The sequence below is a fragment of the Puma concolor genome, chromosome B2, assembly GCF_028749965.1.
Source record: "Puma concolor isolate L17-30 chromosome B2, mPumCon1.1.hap2, whole genome shotgun sequence".
Lineage (NCBI taxonomy): Eukaryota > Metazoa > Chordata > Mammalia > Carnivora > Felidae > Puma > Puma concolor.
Window position 1 is genome coordinate 112,153,596 of NC_141671.1, and position 13,649 is coordinate 112,167,244.

At 34.5% G+C, this 13,649-nt stretch overlaps 1 protein-coding gene across 1 annotated transcript in view; it reads right to left on the reverse strand.

The window, feature by feature from the left end:
* Positions 1 to 245: 245 nt before the first annotated feature.
* Positions 246 to 13,649, reverse strand: part of SERINC1 (serine incorporator 1) — a 36,690-nt gene continuing 23,286 nt past the window's right edge. Inside the window, exons 4-10 of the mRNA XM_025925506.2 lie at positions 7,861 to 7,940; positions 7,490 to 7,627; positions 5,729 to 5,898; positions 5,529 to 5,619; positions 3,798 to 3,942; positions 3,453 to 3,683; positions 246 to 1,813 (exon numbers count right to left, since the gene is read on the reverse strand). Coding sequence (XP_025781291.1) covers positions 1,678 to 1,813; positions 3,453 to 3,683; positions 3,798 to 3,942; positions 5,529 to 5,619; positions 5,729 to 5,898; positions 7,490 to 7,627; positions 7,861 to 7,940 — 991 coding nt within the window. The 3' untranslated portion in view covers positions 246 to 1,677. The remainder of the gene's footprint in view (positions 1,814 to 3,452; positions 3,684 to 3,797; positions 3,943 to 5,528; positions 5,620 to 5,728; positions 5,899 to 7,489; positions 7,628 to 7,860; positions 7,941 to 13,649) is intronic.

Genomic DNA, 13,649 nt, shown 5'->3' on the forward strand with positions numbered 1-13,649 from the left:
TCCACCCACTAAAGGTTCTTTAGGAGAACATCACCTTAATTACCTGAGATCCAATTTCAGGTGCCACTTACAGAGGACCAAAAAAGGGTGTGATGTAACTACCACCTTTAAAACAATTCAGTTTTTCAGGACACAAAATGGACAGTTAACCTTGTTTCAGGTTCTTTTATATGCAGGAGGAAAAGTAGGTCTGAGTATTACAGCCACCTAAATTTGGGTTGCTAAAGAATTAATACACCACACACTTTGTCTTGAATTCATTTATTTAGAGATAGAACACAGCCATTCAAAATGATGGAACACAATATCAACACCCAGAGTAAAGTTGGGGAATTAAGTTGAATTGTTATATATTTCATTTACATTAATAAATACCTTAAAAGAAGCAAATGTAGATTTTAAGATTCATTAAGACACTAATGATGTGTACAAGTAACTAAGTTTCTAAGTTAACTGTCATACTGCTTGATTTTTCAGGTTGAAAGATTATCATAAACTATATATTTTAATTAGATGGCAGCAAATACAAAAGCATTTTAAGTATCTTCTGAGCTGTAAAATGTACTGTAAGCAGTTTATATTCTATAGCATTCTGTCATTCTGGCCTCAGTTTATGGGTAGAAGGCAAGGTGGACACCAGGAAATATAAATTATCCACCACTAATGAGGTATAAAATCTATTATGCATGTATTTGAATAGAAGTTATTTTTAAATGCCAAAAAATGCCAGCTATTTTTGGGAAACCTGGGATTTCCCAGCTTGGCCACGGATTAGAAATCTGAGCTTCAGTTTCTTCTTACTTATAAAATAAAGGTTTGGATGAGATTTTATCTAAGTGTCTCCTCAAGCCTAGTAGTATATTGCAGTTTCTTCCTGTCCTATCAAAAGTTTACCACTTTCGATTTTAAAAATGGACGTTCACAGTCATTTTCAACAACTGCCTTCTAACCCATGATTATCATTTTCAAAAGCTTTGTCTAAATCCTTCAGAGTTCTAACATCTCCAATGAACCTATACTTCTGCATATGTTCATAATAACCAAAACGAAGTTCACTATGTTTGTATGAAAGGCTATCCCTACACAGGGAAGATTACAGCCTATTTGGGTATTCAATTTAGTAACCCACCACTACCAATCTTTCTCTGAAGGCTCCTGTGTCTCAATCTCCATCATAATCTACAGGGAAAACCTGAAAAGATTATTCAGACAACTGGCATTTAAGTGACTTGCTTACACAATTTTACAATAGCCACGTTCTTTGCAGTCTCTTGTAGGGCAAGGCATCAAACATTTCAAAAGGCAGCCATACATTTCCTTTTATACTTTCTAAAACAGCTTAGATAGCAGAATTTAAAAATCAAACTGTCAAGCAGTTTTATTTTTACTCTTAACTTCACAGGCATAGGACTAAGGATAAACCTAACAATGTCCACTTTTCCTAACTCACCAACAGATTCCTAAATCTCTCCCTTTGTGATTCATTCTAACACATATATCAATGCACATGGCAAGAATATAATGAATAAAATGGCAAGCGATAAAATCTAATTCATGCCAGAACACTGGAGAAGTTACATGGGAAGCACACACATACACAACTTTACAAAAGTTGGGAATACTGTTAATCTCAAACAAGCAATGATCCAAGTGGGACTTTCATGCCATAAGTCCTGTTCAGTCAAAATCACGATTTGTAAGAACAAGTGGTGCCACTAGTGTCCAAACATACAACACAATGCCGATCCAACTAGAAGAGATTTTCACCCAGACTGCTGTCCATTGACTTTTCATCTCACGAGAAGGCTCATACCTAAAATTTAAGAAAAAATTTAAAGGGTTGGATTATCAGCCATCATGCTACTTAGCTTACTTCCTAAGTGTTCTTTGTACACAGTTTGTGATAACAGACATACAACTTCTGGGCTAATCTGCTGCCCTGCTAGCCATACTACATTAATAGCAAATGTGAAGGTAAAATTCAATGTTTCCTTTAAAGGAGGAAAGGACGCAGGCCTCCGAGGTCGCTCTTTTACTGATACTCAGATGCTCTTTACGTACAGTCCCCACTTTCCAAAAGTTTATGTCAGGCCAGTTTGCTTTTACAAAACTACATGAGTAAGGGAAGTGGCTTTTTTCTTAAAGGCAGAAATTCTATTTGGGTTCAAGTAACAAAAACCTATACCAACGTAATCTTTTATAAAAGTGTAGTAGTGTAACACCAACTTTGAGAAAATGGGGGGAACCTGTATTTCTGGCTTAGTAGTTCTGAGATACAGAGAAATGGAGTTGTGTAACTTCTGGGTAAGTGAAATGTCCTATCCTGTGTAAAAAATATAATCTGTTCCAAGTGTATATGGGAACCACTCTCCCACTTCAGCCTTCTCAGATTTAAGACACTGGAAAGAAAATACATCTCAAATTTGACTGGTTTTTGTGCAGATGAAACATACCAAAAATATTTTTGATCTAAAGTTTTTTTTTTTTGATCGAAAGTTTTTTATTTTTTTGATCAAAAGTTTTTTTTAAGATTTTTTAAGTAATCTCTACACCCAATGTGGGGCTCGAACTCAAAACCCCAAGATAGAGTCGCATGCCCCTCTGAGCCTGTCAGGCACCCCGATCTAAATTCTTAATGTTTACTATTATCTGACAGCCAAAGCTGTGAATTATTGAGAACTACATGGATTCTCATCATTTAATATGTTCCTGCAGTGTAGGAATTCTTAAAAATACTTCAATAATAAATACCAGTAAAGACTGCCCTCAAAATGAATAATCTTTTTCCTACATCTTTTTTATTAGTCTTCTTACAAGTTGTAAGGGTACTATGCATTAAAAAGTATTCAAAACAGAACTGCCCAAACCATATAGTTCAACTTGAATCTTAAATGGAATCTTTCAGTAATCATTTTGACAAAATTAGAATTTTTGAAAACAGAAATAACTACCTTCCTATTACTGGAAAAAGACTTACGTATTATTAAGTGCTAAAAAAGTATACATTACAGCTTTGAAGAGAATCCAATTTTAAAGTAGCCATGTTCTTTGCATTAATCTACATTAATGTATTTCACCTCAATTCTGAGAACTTTAGTGCTTTTAAAGACAGTTTGAACAAAACAGAAAAGGTATCTTCTACTATGTCAGGAATTGGGTTAACAGTATTTAAAAAATTAGGAAAACCATTGTGGTGTATCAACCATCAACATGGTATTTCTGTAAAAAAATGTTAGTAAAAAATCTGAAGCTTTCTATTTTAATCTCCTCAAGATATGGAATATTTGTCAATGCCAAAGCAAGGTAGTCTGCATTTCTCATACTGATCTCACTTAGATGTAAATTTTGAAGTACACTGGAAGTTAAAAAGTACTTCATACCATATGTTTTGTGATGGAATCATGAAAAACATCGAAATTTCCACATGCAAAGTTTTCATGAAATGTAATTACCTGTACCAGTTGGTAAGGGTCATCATGATATAGAGTGAAGCCAAGAAAAGCATGAAGTGAAAGAAGGAATAACTGTAAGTAACACCATCCCTTTCATTATCTACAGCTCGGTGAACATCATCTCCATCCTCCAGTGATCCATCACTTCTGGCTCCACCATCTTCTATTAATGTTGATTCATCACTTGTTAGAGTCAATTTATTAACCTGACTATTGTTCGAAGTGCGGATGCTGCATGAAAGACAGTTAAGGAAGAAAGAGAGAAGGAAAAAGGGTGTTTTTTAAAAAATGATTTTTAAATGAAAGGCTAGATTTCTTGTTAAGAAAATGCAAAATTTTTCTTACCTTGAATAAAATACACACAATAAAAAGAGGATTAGTCCTATAATTCCTTGAGCATGCCACCACTGGACAGACTGCCCTTCCTTTGGAATAGTGCTTGTTGTATTGTACCCAATTATGCTTAGTAGACTTGGGTTGCAGTTTGTTTCTGTAATGTAAATTAAGGTCGAATTAATGTTAGAACACTATAGAAAGTATTTTTCAGGTCCTAGTTACAGTTGTTTTTCTTCTTTAAGATAACTGCTATTTATTAATGAGACTTAAATATTACACTGCTAATTTTATAGAGGTGCTTGGAAAAATCAAGTAATTTCATTTTAAACCTCATGTAAGAGCGGAAATATTTTTAAGCTTTCTACTGATCAAGAAACAGGTGAAATTTAGATAACCTTTGCAAAGTATAATAAAACTCTAGTAGAGTTAGGAATAAAAATTCAGATGTTCTAAACTAAAACAGAATGGTTTCTCCTAACATATATTGTAAGAGAACAAGTTACTTTAATGAAATTTATCCACTTGTCAAAATACATTGCTACATAAGCAAGGTAGCTTACACATAAAATTACCAGTTATTAGAATTTTAGCAAATGCTTTTGTGGTAAGTCCAATTAAGTCATAATGATCTCCTCTGTATTCTTATGTGAAAAAAATTAAAGTTTGCGTAGTGTTCACTAAAGTATGCAAAGTGTTTTTCACGAAGCCCGATAGGTCAATTACCATCTTATTAATGAAAACAATCCTTAATTAGGGGGGAAAAAACCGATTCTTAGAGCCATTTTAAGAATAATTACTAAAAAATTTTTTCTAACCACTTAAATACCTGAACAAATCTAATCTTTCTCTAATAATAAAAAGCCTTTCTCCGACTAGTGATAAATTACCTACTAAGCTTATGAGCTTGAAATCAGATTCAGATAACATATAATTTTCTTTTTAAGTAAAAGAGACCATTTTCTTCCTTTTCAAAATTAGTAACTAATTTCTCACTAACTTGTTTCACGCCAAATGATATTCCATGAGATTAGAAGCCAATATATATCATTTGGGGTGAAACAAGTTAGTCTCGTGGAATGCAATGTAACAGGCCTATAAAGATTCATTAGGGGCACCTGGGTGGCTCAGGTGGATACGTGTCCAGCTACAGCTCAGGTCATGATCTCATGGCTTGTGGGTTCATGCCCTGTGTCAGGCTCTGTGCTGACAGCTCAGACCCTGGAGCCTGCTTTGGATTCTGTGTCTCCCTCTCTGCACCTCCCCTGCTCAGACTCTGTCTCTCTCCCTCAAAAATAAGTATTAAAAAAAATAAGTAAACATTAAAAAAAATTCATTACAAAGCCCTATTATATTCACTTGCAAGGTACTCACAGGCAGAAATAGTATTTTAATAAGTAAAAGAATTATACTGTTTACCACTGAATCAAGGAGCATTTTAACAGCTTTTCTTTCTTGTATACTTTCTTTTGTGATATTGTATATATACTATCGCAAATATGGCAGTACAAATTAGGTATATTTGTTATAATTTTCATATACTCTCTTATAATTTTGTTAGTGAAGAAACAAAGTAAAAAAATATACAGTGATACATCAAAGATGAAAATGGTTATTATTTCCATATGGTTTATTCCTCTAGAGGCTTATTTTTTAAATGACTTAATTTCATAAAATGACCATTTCTGAAAAAAGAAAAGTTTCAGAATTCATTAAAAAGAAACCCAAGCAAACAAAACATACCTGGTTCATTGGTCATAGCAGACCATGTCAAATACATCGTGTAGACTGTAATTACTGAAGACTGTAACAAACCAGATCTTGGTTGTGATTCCTACAAAGAAAAATTAAGCAAGACAAATAAATATTCTGACATCATTCAAAATTTAAGAAAACTCAGAAAAATGGAAGCTTCATAAAAACTAATGATATAAAGAGCATACTTGGATTTTGGGCAGTATAGACATTACAGAAGCACCAAGGCAGAGGAGCATGTTGACACTGATGAATGCTTTATTTTCTGAACAACTGGCTGGATGAGTATAGTAAACAAAGAATAGGACGATAGCAACTAAAGACAGCAGATAATTCAGAGCTGTAGCTGATAACAATGCTGTGAAGGAAATATAATTGGACAATTAGAATTGATCATGAATATTAGGAATTAGGCATAGGGCTCATTTTAAAAACAAACTTTTTACTCTAAAATGTATTTTAAGCAACTAACATTGTCAGCATTATGCAGGCTATAAAAGCGGGGAAGAATATTATTTCTGAACTTTATCACAGAAAACTTTATAGTCTTCACATATATAGCTCACTATAGTATTTTCAAGGACATTAAGTTAGTAACAGACTATTTTATTAATAGTAATATCTCCACTACAAACACATTGACGTACATTAGTCATTATTTTCAAAATACAGAAAAATAAAAGGAAAATTACTTAACCATAATTGTTCAGTTAAAAATGACACTGAGAACAAAACTTTCATTGCTAATGCTAAGCCCACAAAACAAGGCTTTCCCATATTAATATCTTTAAACATTTTTTATTATGTAAGATTAATAAGACAACCTAGTTTCTCCTTTGTAAATTAAAACATACACAGTGTGTTTTTGTGCTATTGTGTGTGCTCCATATACACAGGTGTTTATGTAGATGTGCCAGATGGGGATCCACCCAACAAATATTTATTGAATGCCTACAAAGTTCCAAGGGCTGGTGGAGCAGGGAACAAAACAGAAACTCTTGCATTAAATTTGAACTAAAGAATGGAGTGTTCTAGAACACTGAATTTTCCAAATAACTGAAGCTTATTTCTTTGAATACTAAACTCTTTGTTTTAACCACCGAGATCAAATACCACAAACTGTGTGAGAGAAACATTAGGCTAGCAGATACAATGATACAGCTTTCACTCCAAATTAAAATATTTAGCTGAAACTCAGATCACTTCACATAAAATTTTAGATTTATGACTTCTCTTTAAAGAAATCAGAAAAAAATTAAGCAATACTGAGTTCACGTTTCCATAAGGCAACGATTGTATGAAACTGAGCAGCATCTATGCATTTTAGGGAGGGTCTTCATCATAGTCCCTACTATTTGCACAAGCATTGACTGACTATACACTTAACCTGGTTTTCTTCCCTCAGTTTTTGATCCGTGTTTTGCAGTATAACCATAGGACCCAAGATCATCATTATAAATAAATACACATTAATCACACTACTACAAGAATCCCCTTAGGTGGATCTTTCCACTTACATAAAATGAAATTTTCTAGAGTTGCTTTTTATATTTTTTCTGCATGCTGATGTTTATGCCTTATGCTACTGTTTATTTCTAGCAGCCCTAATCCCTTTGATATTTTATCTACCTGTAGTTCCTGTAGAACAGGAAACTAGGCTGTAAAAGGTACATACTGCCAGCAGTAGCCTTTGCAACATCTATTTTAGCCTTTCAGGGTATCTTGGTTTATTTCCTGATTCTTAAGTATGTTCCTAGAGCTGATTCACTAAAAGTTCTCTCAGTAAGTTGCTGATACAGTGTGATTCAGTGCCACTCACAGACTCCTGAAGTAAGTATCTCTTCACAAAAATCTTCATAAAAATCTTGATTTCCCTGTAGTCTACGTATGTGCTCTCATCTTCAAAGTTCAACTATCCTGAAGATGTGCTATAAAAGACAAAAGCTTACCTGCATACCAACATCTTGAGTTCCCTTCTTCCATTTTTTCAACCCATGATTCATTCCACGAATGGGCAAAATCAATAAGTAAGACTAGCTGTATGAGGATGAAGCAAAAAGCACCTGCCATGCCTACATAAAACCACACTGAAAGAAAAAAAAAAGTATACAAACGAGCAGCCGGTTCACTTTTTATCACTTCATTTTCACAATCACAATAAACAAAAGGATAAATAATATTTTACACAAATGCCTTGATTTTGTCAACTGGAAAAAAAAAAATAGAAGTAGTGTTACAGTTCCAGGCAACAGTTATTAAAGTTTCTTTATAGAACATCAACATCACACAATTAAAAAAAAGAAAAAACAAAAACTGTTACCAGTTGTAAAAGTTCCTTCTGGAATGAAGAAAGCCCCAATAATAATTGCAATTGCTGCGGCAAATTTAAAGAACCAAAATCTAAAAGAAATAGAAATATAGTTTATTAATCACTCAACAAAGAGTTTCATATATGAAATCTTTTTTAAGAGCATCTGAAAAAAATAGTTTATGTGACTGTTTAGGATAGTTTTAAGACAGATTTATAACTAATTCATTATGAGAAAATGAGAATATTCTATTTCACGGGTTCACTTTTAATAATGAATGGATATAATGCTAAGTGAAATAAGTCAGAACCACAACTACCATATGATTTCACTCCTCTGGAATTTAAAGAACACAAACTAACAAAAAAAGACAAATAAAAAACCAGACTTTAAATACAGAGAACAAACTGGTGGTTGCTAGAGGGCAAATGGGTGAAATAGATAAAAGGGATTAAGAGTACCCTTATCTTGATGAGTGCGGAGAAATACCTAGAATTGTTAAATCATACTGTACACCTGAAACTAATGTTAACACCGTACATTAATTATACTTGAATAAAAAAATTAATGGGATATGTGAAAGTATAAAGTCTACTGTACAAATGAATAGGTCTTATAAACACATGATAAATGCTCCATCTGGTTTTAAAAAACCCAGCTTTTAGAACATCAGCCTCTTGATGACATAGCAAGTCCTTATTTTTTGTTCTCCTGCTTTGAACAAATAAATAAGGCATCCATCCATGAACAAAAGTGCTACTATGGGAGTTGTGGGATCCAGAAACATGCCAAGACCAAGGAAGAGTCTTGTGCAGCTGTGTATTTGATAATAGGCAGACACACTTTGGTATAGGCTACAAAATTAATAAACTTCTCCAATCCCTCCAAGATTTTCCCAGTTGGGGAAAACCTAGAATGCTGATATGGGCAAATACCTATGAATGAGAAACAATTTATAAAAGTCTAGCCCTACTGTGGGAAGATTCCCACATGGCCTGAGTGTGTGTGTGTGTGTGTGTGTGTGTGTGTGTGTGTGTGTGTGTGTGTGTTGGGGTGGGAGGGAGAGGAGTTTCAGTGCAAGAGAGAGGGGAAAAACTTTGCCAGCATTGCCCCTATACCATGGTAATACAGTATGGACACTGGCAGCAACCTCTCCCATGGGGGAAAATGAGAGCTGTGAGTGACCAGCTACCCCAATTCTGTGTGACAATTCTGGAGAAACCATTTCTCTCCAGAAGCACCCAGATTACTGAGGCAAACTCCATGACTAAGGGGAGGGAGAAGATGGAGAGAGAGGTGGATATTAAAAAGAATTACAGGAACAGTTTCTGCCAATTACACTCAGGACTTAAGCAGGAAATCTGCTCACAAGCCTCTGGGAGATCCTCAGCCAAGAATCTCTGCTGGCTGGCTGGCTAAGTGGGACCCTAAACACCCAGGGTGCTAAACCCACACCTCCCACTCTGCAGCCAGCTCTTTGTGTGCACTCCTGAGTGCAAGAGCAAGAGAGGATGCGATAATGAGAGTGCTCTGAGAAAAACACCATGATCTGTAGGCAAGGGAGAAACTACAAATGAGCTGTAGTGCCATCATCTGGAAAACAAAACAAAAAATTTCTGGTAGCCAGCAAGGTGAGTTGTAAGAACCAGGGAAGACATAAAAGCTTAAGATCTTCCACAAAAGTGAGCAAGAAGTGTGCAAGTGTATAAAAGAAATGTGCAGCAAGTGTATAAACATGAGGTCAAAGAGAACCCCAGATGTATATAACAGGATCAAGAAGAGTATACCCCATCGAAAGCAACCAGTGTAAACTTGAGATGTCTCCTACTTCAAATGCGAAAGCAACCAACACAAAACTACAGGAAACATGAAAAATCAAGAAAACATTCCATTACCAAAAGACAATAATCCAACAAGTAAGCTGAAAGGCATGGAATCTTGCAATCTAGTGGATAAAGAATCAAAATAGCTATTTTGAGGAAACTCAACAAGCTACAAGAAAACACAGAAAGATAAATTCAGGGGAAAGAAATACATGAACAAAACAAGAAATTTAGGAGAGCCAGAAGTCATAAAAAATAATCAAATTCTGGAGCCAAAGAAAGATGAAAGAAATGAAAACTGCAATAGCACTTGCAGCAGGGTAGATCAAGGACAGAATAAGCGACCTGGAGAACAAAAATTTTGAAATAACCCAATAGGAGTGAACAGAGGAGAAAAGAATAAAAAAGAGCAAAGCCCATGAGATCTATAGTATCCAAATATTAGAATAATCAGCGTTCCAGAGATGAGAGAAGGGAAAAAGTTTATTTGAATAATAATGGAGAACTTCTCAAACCTGGGAAATATACAACCGAGTTCACAACTCTAATAGATTATGCTATTATCTCAATGCAAAAGACCTTCTCTAAGACATGAACTGTCAAAGGTGGAAGATAATCCTAAAAGCAGCCAGAGAAAAAATGATCATAATCCACAAAGGAACTCCCACTAAGCTATCAGTGGATTTCTCAGCAGAAATGCTACAGGCCAGGAAGGAGGGGAATGACACATTCTAAGTTTTCAGAGAAAAAAACTTCCAGCCAAGAATACTCGATCTACCAGTCATTCTTCAGATATGAAAAATAAATACTTTCTCAGATAAATAAAAGCTAAATTCACCACCACTAGACCTTCCTTGCAAAAAATGGTGAAAGTTCAAGCTTAAATGAAAAGATGCTAATTAGTGACATGAAAACATATGTAAGTATACAATAAATTGGTGAAGACTAATGCACAGTAAGATTCAGAAAACTCTAATTCTATAATAGGATGGTATGTTAACTATAAATGTTAAAAAAAATTAAAAAAACTATAGCCACTCTATTAATATACAATCTAAAAAGTAAACTGACATCAAAAATATAAAAGGGAGGAGTAAATGGGTAGAGCTTTTGTAATGTTGCTATCAGCTTAAGATGGGCTTTTATCTCTAAGATGTTTATGTAAATCTCATAGTAAACACAAAGCAAAAACCTAGAGTAGACACACAAAAGATAAAAAGGGAAACAAAGCATACCACCAGGAATACCAATTTACAAAAGTAGGCAGAAATGGAGGGAAAAGAATGGAAATACAGTACAACCAGAGAGTATTGTATAAGGTAGCATTACATATCAATAATTATCCTAAACATGTATGTACTAAATTCACCAATCAAAAGGCATGCTTTGGCTAGATGGATTAAAAAACCAAGACCCAACTATATGCTGGATACAAGATTCACATCAGATTCAAGGACACTCATGGGCTCAAAATAAAGGGATAGTAAAGGATACTCCCCGCAACTGGGAAGCAAAAGAAAGTGGGAGTGGTAGCATACCTACATCACACAAAATAAACTTTAAGCCAAAGAAGGTAACAAGAGACAAAGGTGGCCATTATATAATGATAGAGGGACCAATTCAATTCTCTAAGAAGATGTACCAACCATATATACACTACACTACACACACACACACACACACACACACACACACACACACCCAACATCAGAATAAATATATTAAGCAAATACAGATTTTAAGACAGAAATGGACAATAAAATAATAGTAGGAGACTTTAATATCCCACTTTCAGCAGTGGATAAATCCTCTAGACAGCAAATCCACAAGGAAATGCTGGATTTGAACAATACATTAGGCCAAATGGACCTAACACATTCATAGAACATCCCATCCAACAGCAAAAGAACACACATTCTCAAGTGCACAGGGAACATTCTCCAGAGTGAACTGATCATAGGATAGGGTTCAAAAGTCTTTTCAAACTTAAGAAGACTGAAATCATTCCAAGTATCTTTTCCATCTGTAAGAGCATGAAACTAGAAATCAACAAGAGGAAGCCTGGAAAATTTACAAGCATGTGGAAACGAAACAACACACCCCTGTGAAACCAAGGGATTAAAGAAGAAATCAAAGAATACCTCAAAACAAATGAGAACAGAAACACATAATAAAATGTATGAGACACTGCAAAAGCAGTTCTGAGGGGAAGTACATAGTGATAAATGTACACATTAAGAAAACACATCTTTAAAACCATAACTGTACACCTCAAAGACTAATAAAAAAGAACTAAGGCCAAAGTTAGCAGAAGGAAGGAAATAAAGATCAAGGTGGAAACACTGATACAGAACAGGAAAAACAAACAAACAAAAAAACCAAAAAAACCCGACAAACCTTTAGCTAGACTAAGAAAAAAGAGAGAATACTCAAAATCAGAAACAAGAGGCATTACAACTGATACTACATAAATACATATGTTTGTAAGAGACTGCTATAAAGAATTACATGCCAACAAACTGGATAACCAGAGAAATGGATAAATTCTTAAAAACACAACCTATCAAGACTGAATCAAAAAGAAACAAAATCTGAACAGACCAATAGCAAGTAAAGGGACTGAATCAGTAATCAAAAACCTCCCAACCCAGAACAGCCCAGTATCTGAGGATTTCACTGGTCAATTCTAACAAACTTTTAAAGAGGAATTAATGCCAATCCTTCTCAAACTCTTCCAAATTACTGAAGAGGAATGGATACTTCCAAATTCATTTTACCAGGCCAGCATTACCCTGATGCCAAAGCTAGGAAAGGACACTACAAGAAAACTATGGGCTAACTTCCCTGATGAATACAGATGCAGAAATTCTCAACAAAATGTTAGCAAACCAAATCCGACCATACATTAGAAGGTCTGTAGCATCATGAGCAAATGGAATTTATCCTTGGGATGCAAGGATGGTTCAATATATGCAAACTAACAAATGTGATAACTGAATGAAAAATAAAAATCATATGACAATCTCAGTAGATGCAGAAAAGCATTTCACAAAATATGAAAAACATCCTTTCAAGCTGAAAACCCTCAACAAATTGGGCTACAAAGAAACATACCTCAACAAATAAAGGTCATAAACTACAGATCCACAGATAACATCATACTCAACCAAGAAAACCTTTCCTCTACATTTAGCAACAAAACAAGGGTGCTAACTCTCACCACTCTTATTCAACATAGTACTAGAAATTCTACCTAGAGCAATTAGGTAAAACAAAGAAATAAAAAGCAGCCAAACTGGGAAGGAAAAAATAAAATTGTCTTTATTTGCAGATGGTATGATCTTATATATAGAAAATCCTAAACACTCAACCAAAAACCCTGTTGGAATGAATCAACAAATTCAGTAAAGTTGCAGAATACAAAATCAACACACAGAAATCAGTTACATTTTGATACATTAACAACAAAATACCTGAAAAGTAAAGAAAACTATCCTATTCATAATGGCATCAAAAATAATAAAATGCTTAGGAATAAATCTAGCCAAAGAAGTATAAGATCTATGCAACGAAAACTACAAGACTTTGATGAAAGAAACTGAAGACACAATAAAAGAGAAAGATATTCATGTTTATGGATCTGAAGAACATTGTTAAAATGTTTGCACTACTCAAGGCCATCTATGGATTCAATACAATCCTTATGAAAGTTCCAATGGCATTTTTCTCAGAAATAGGAAAAAAAAAATCCTGAATTTTGTACAAAATCACAAAAAGACCCCAAAATGGCCAGAATAATCATGTGAAACAAAGTTAGAAATATCACAGGTACAGATTTTAAACTGTACCACAAAGCTACAGTATTCAAAATAGTATGTTACTGGCATAAAAAGACACATGGGCCAATGGAATATAACAGAGAGCCTAGAAATAAATCCTTGCACGTGTGATCAACTACTATTTGATGAAGGCGTCAA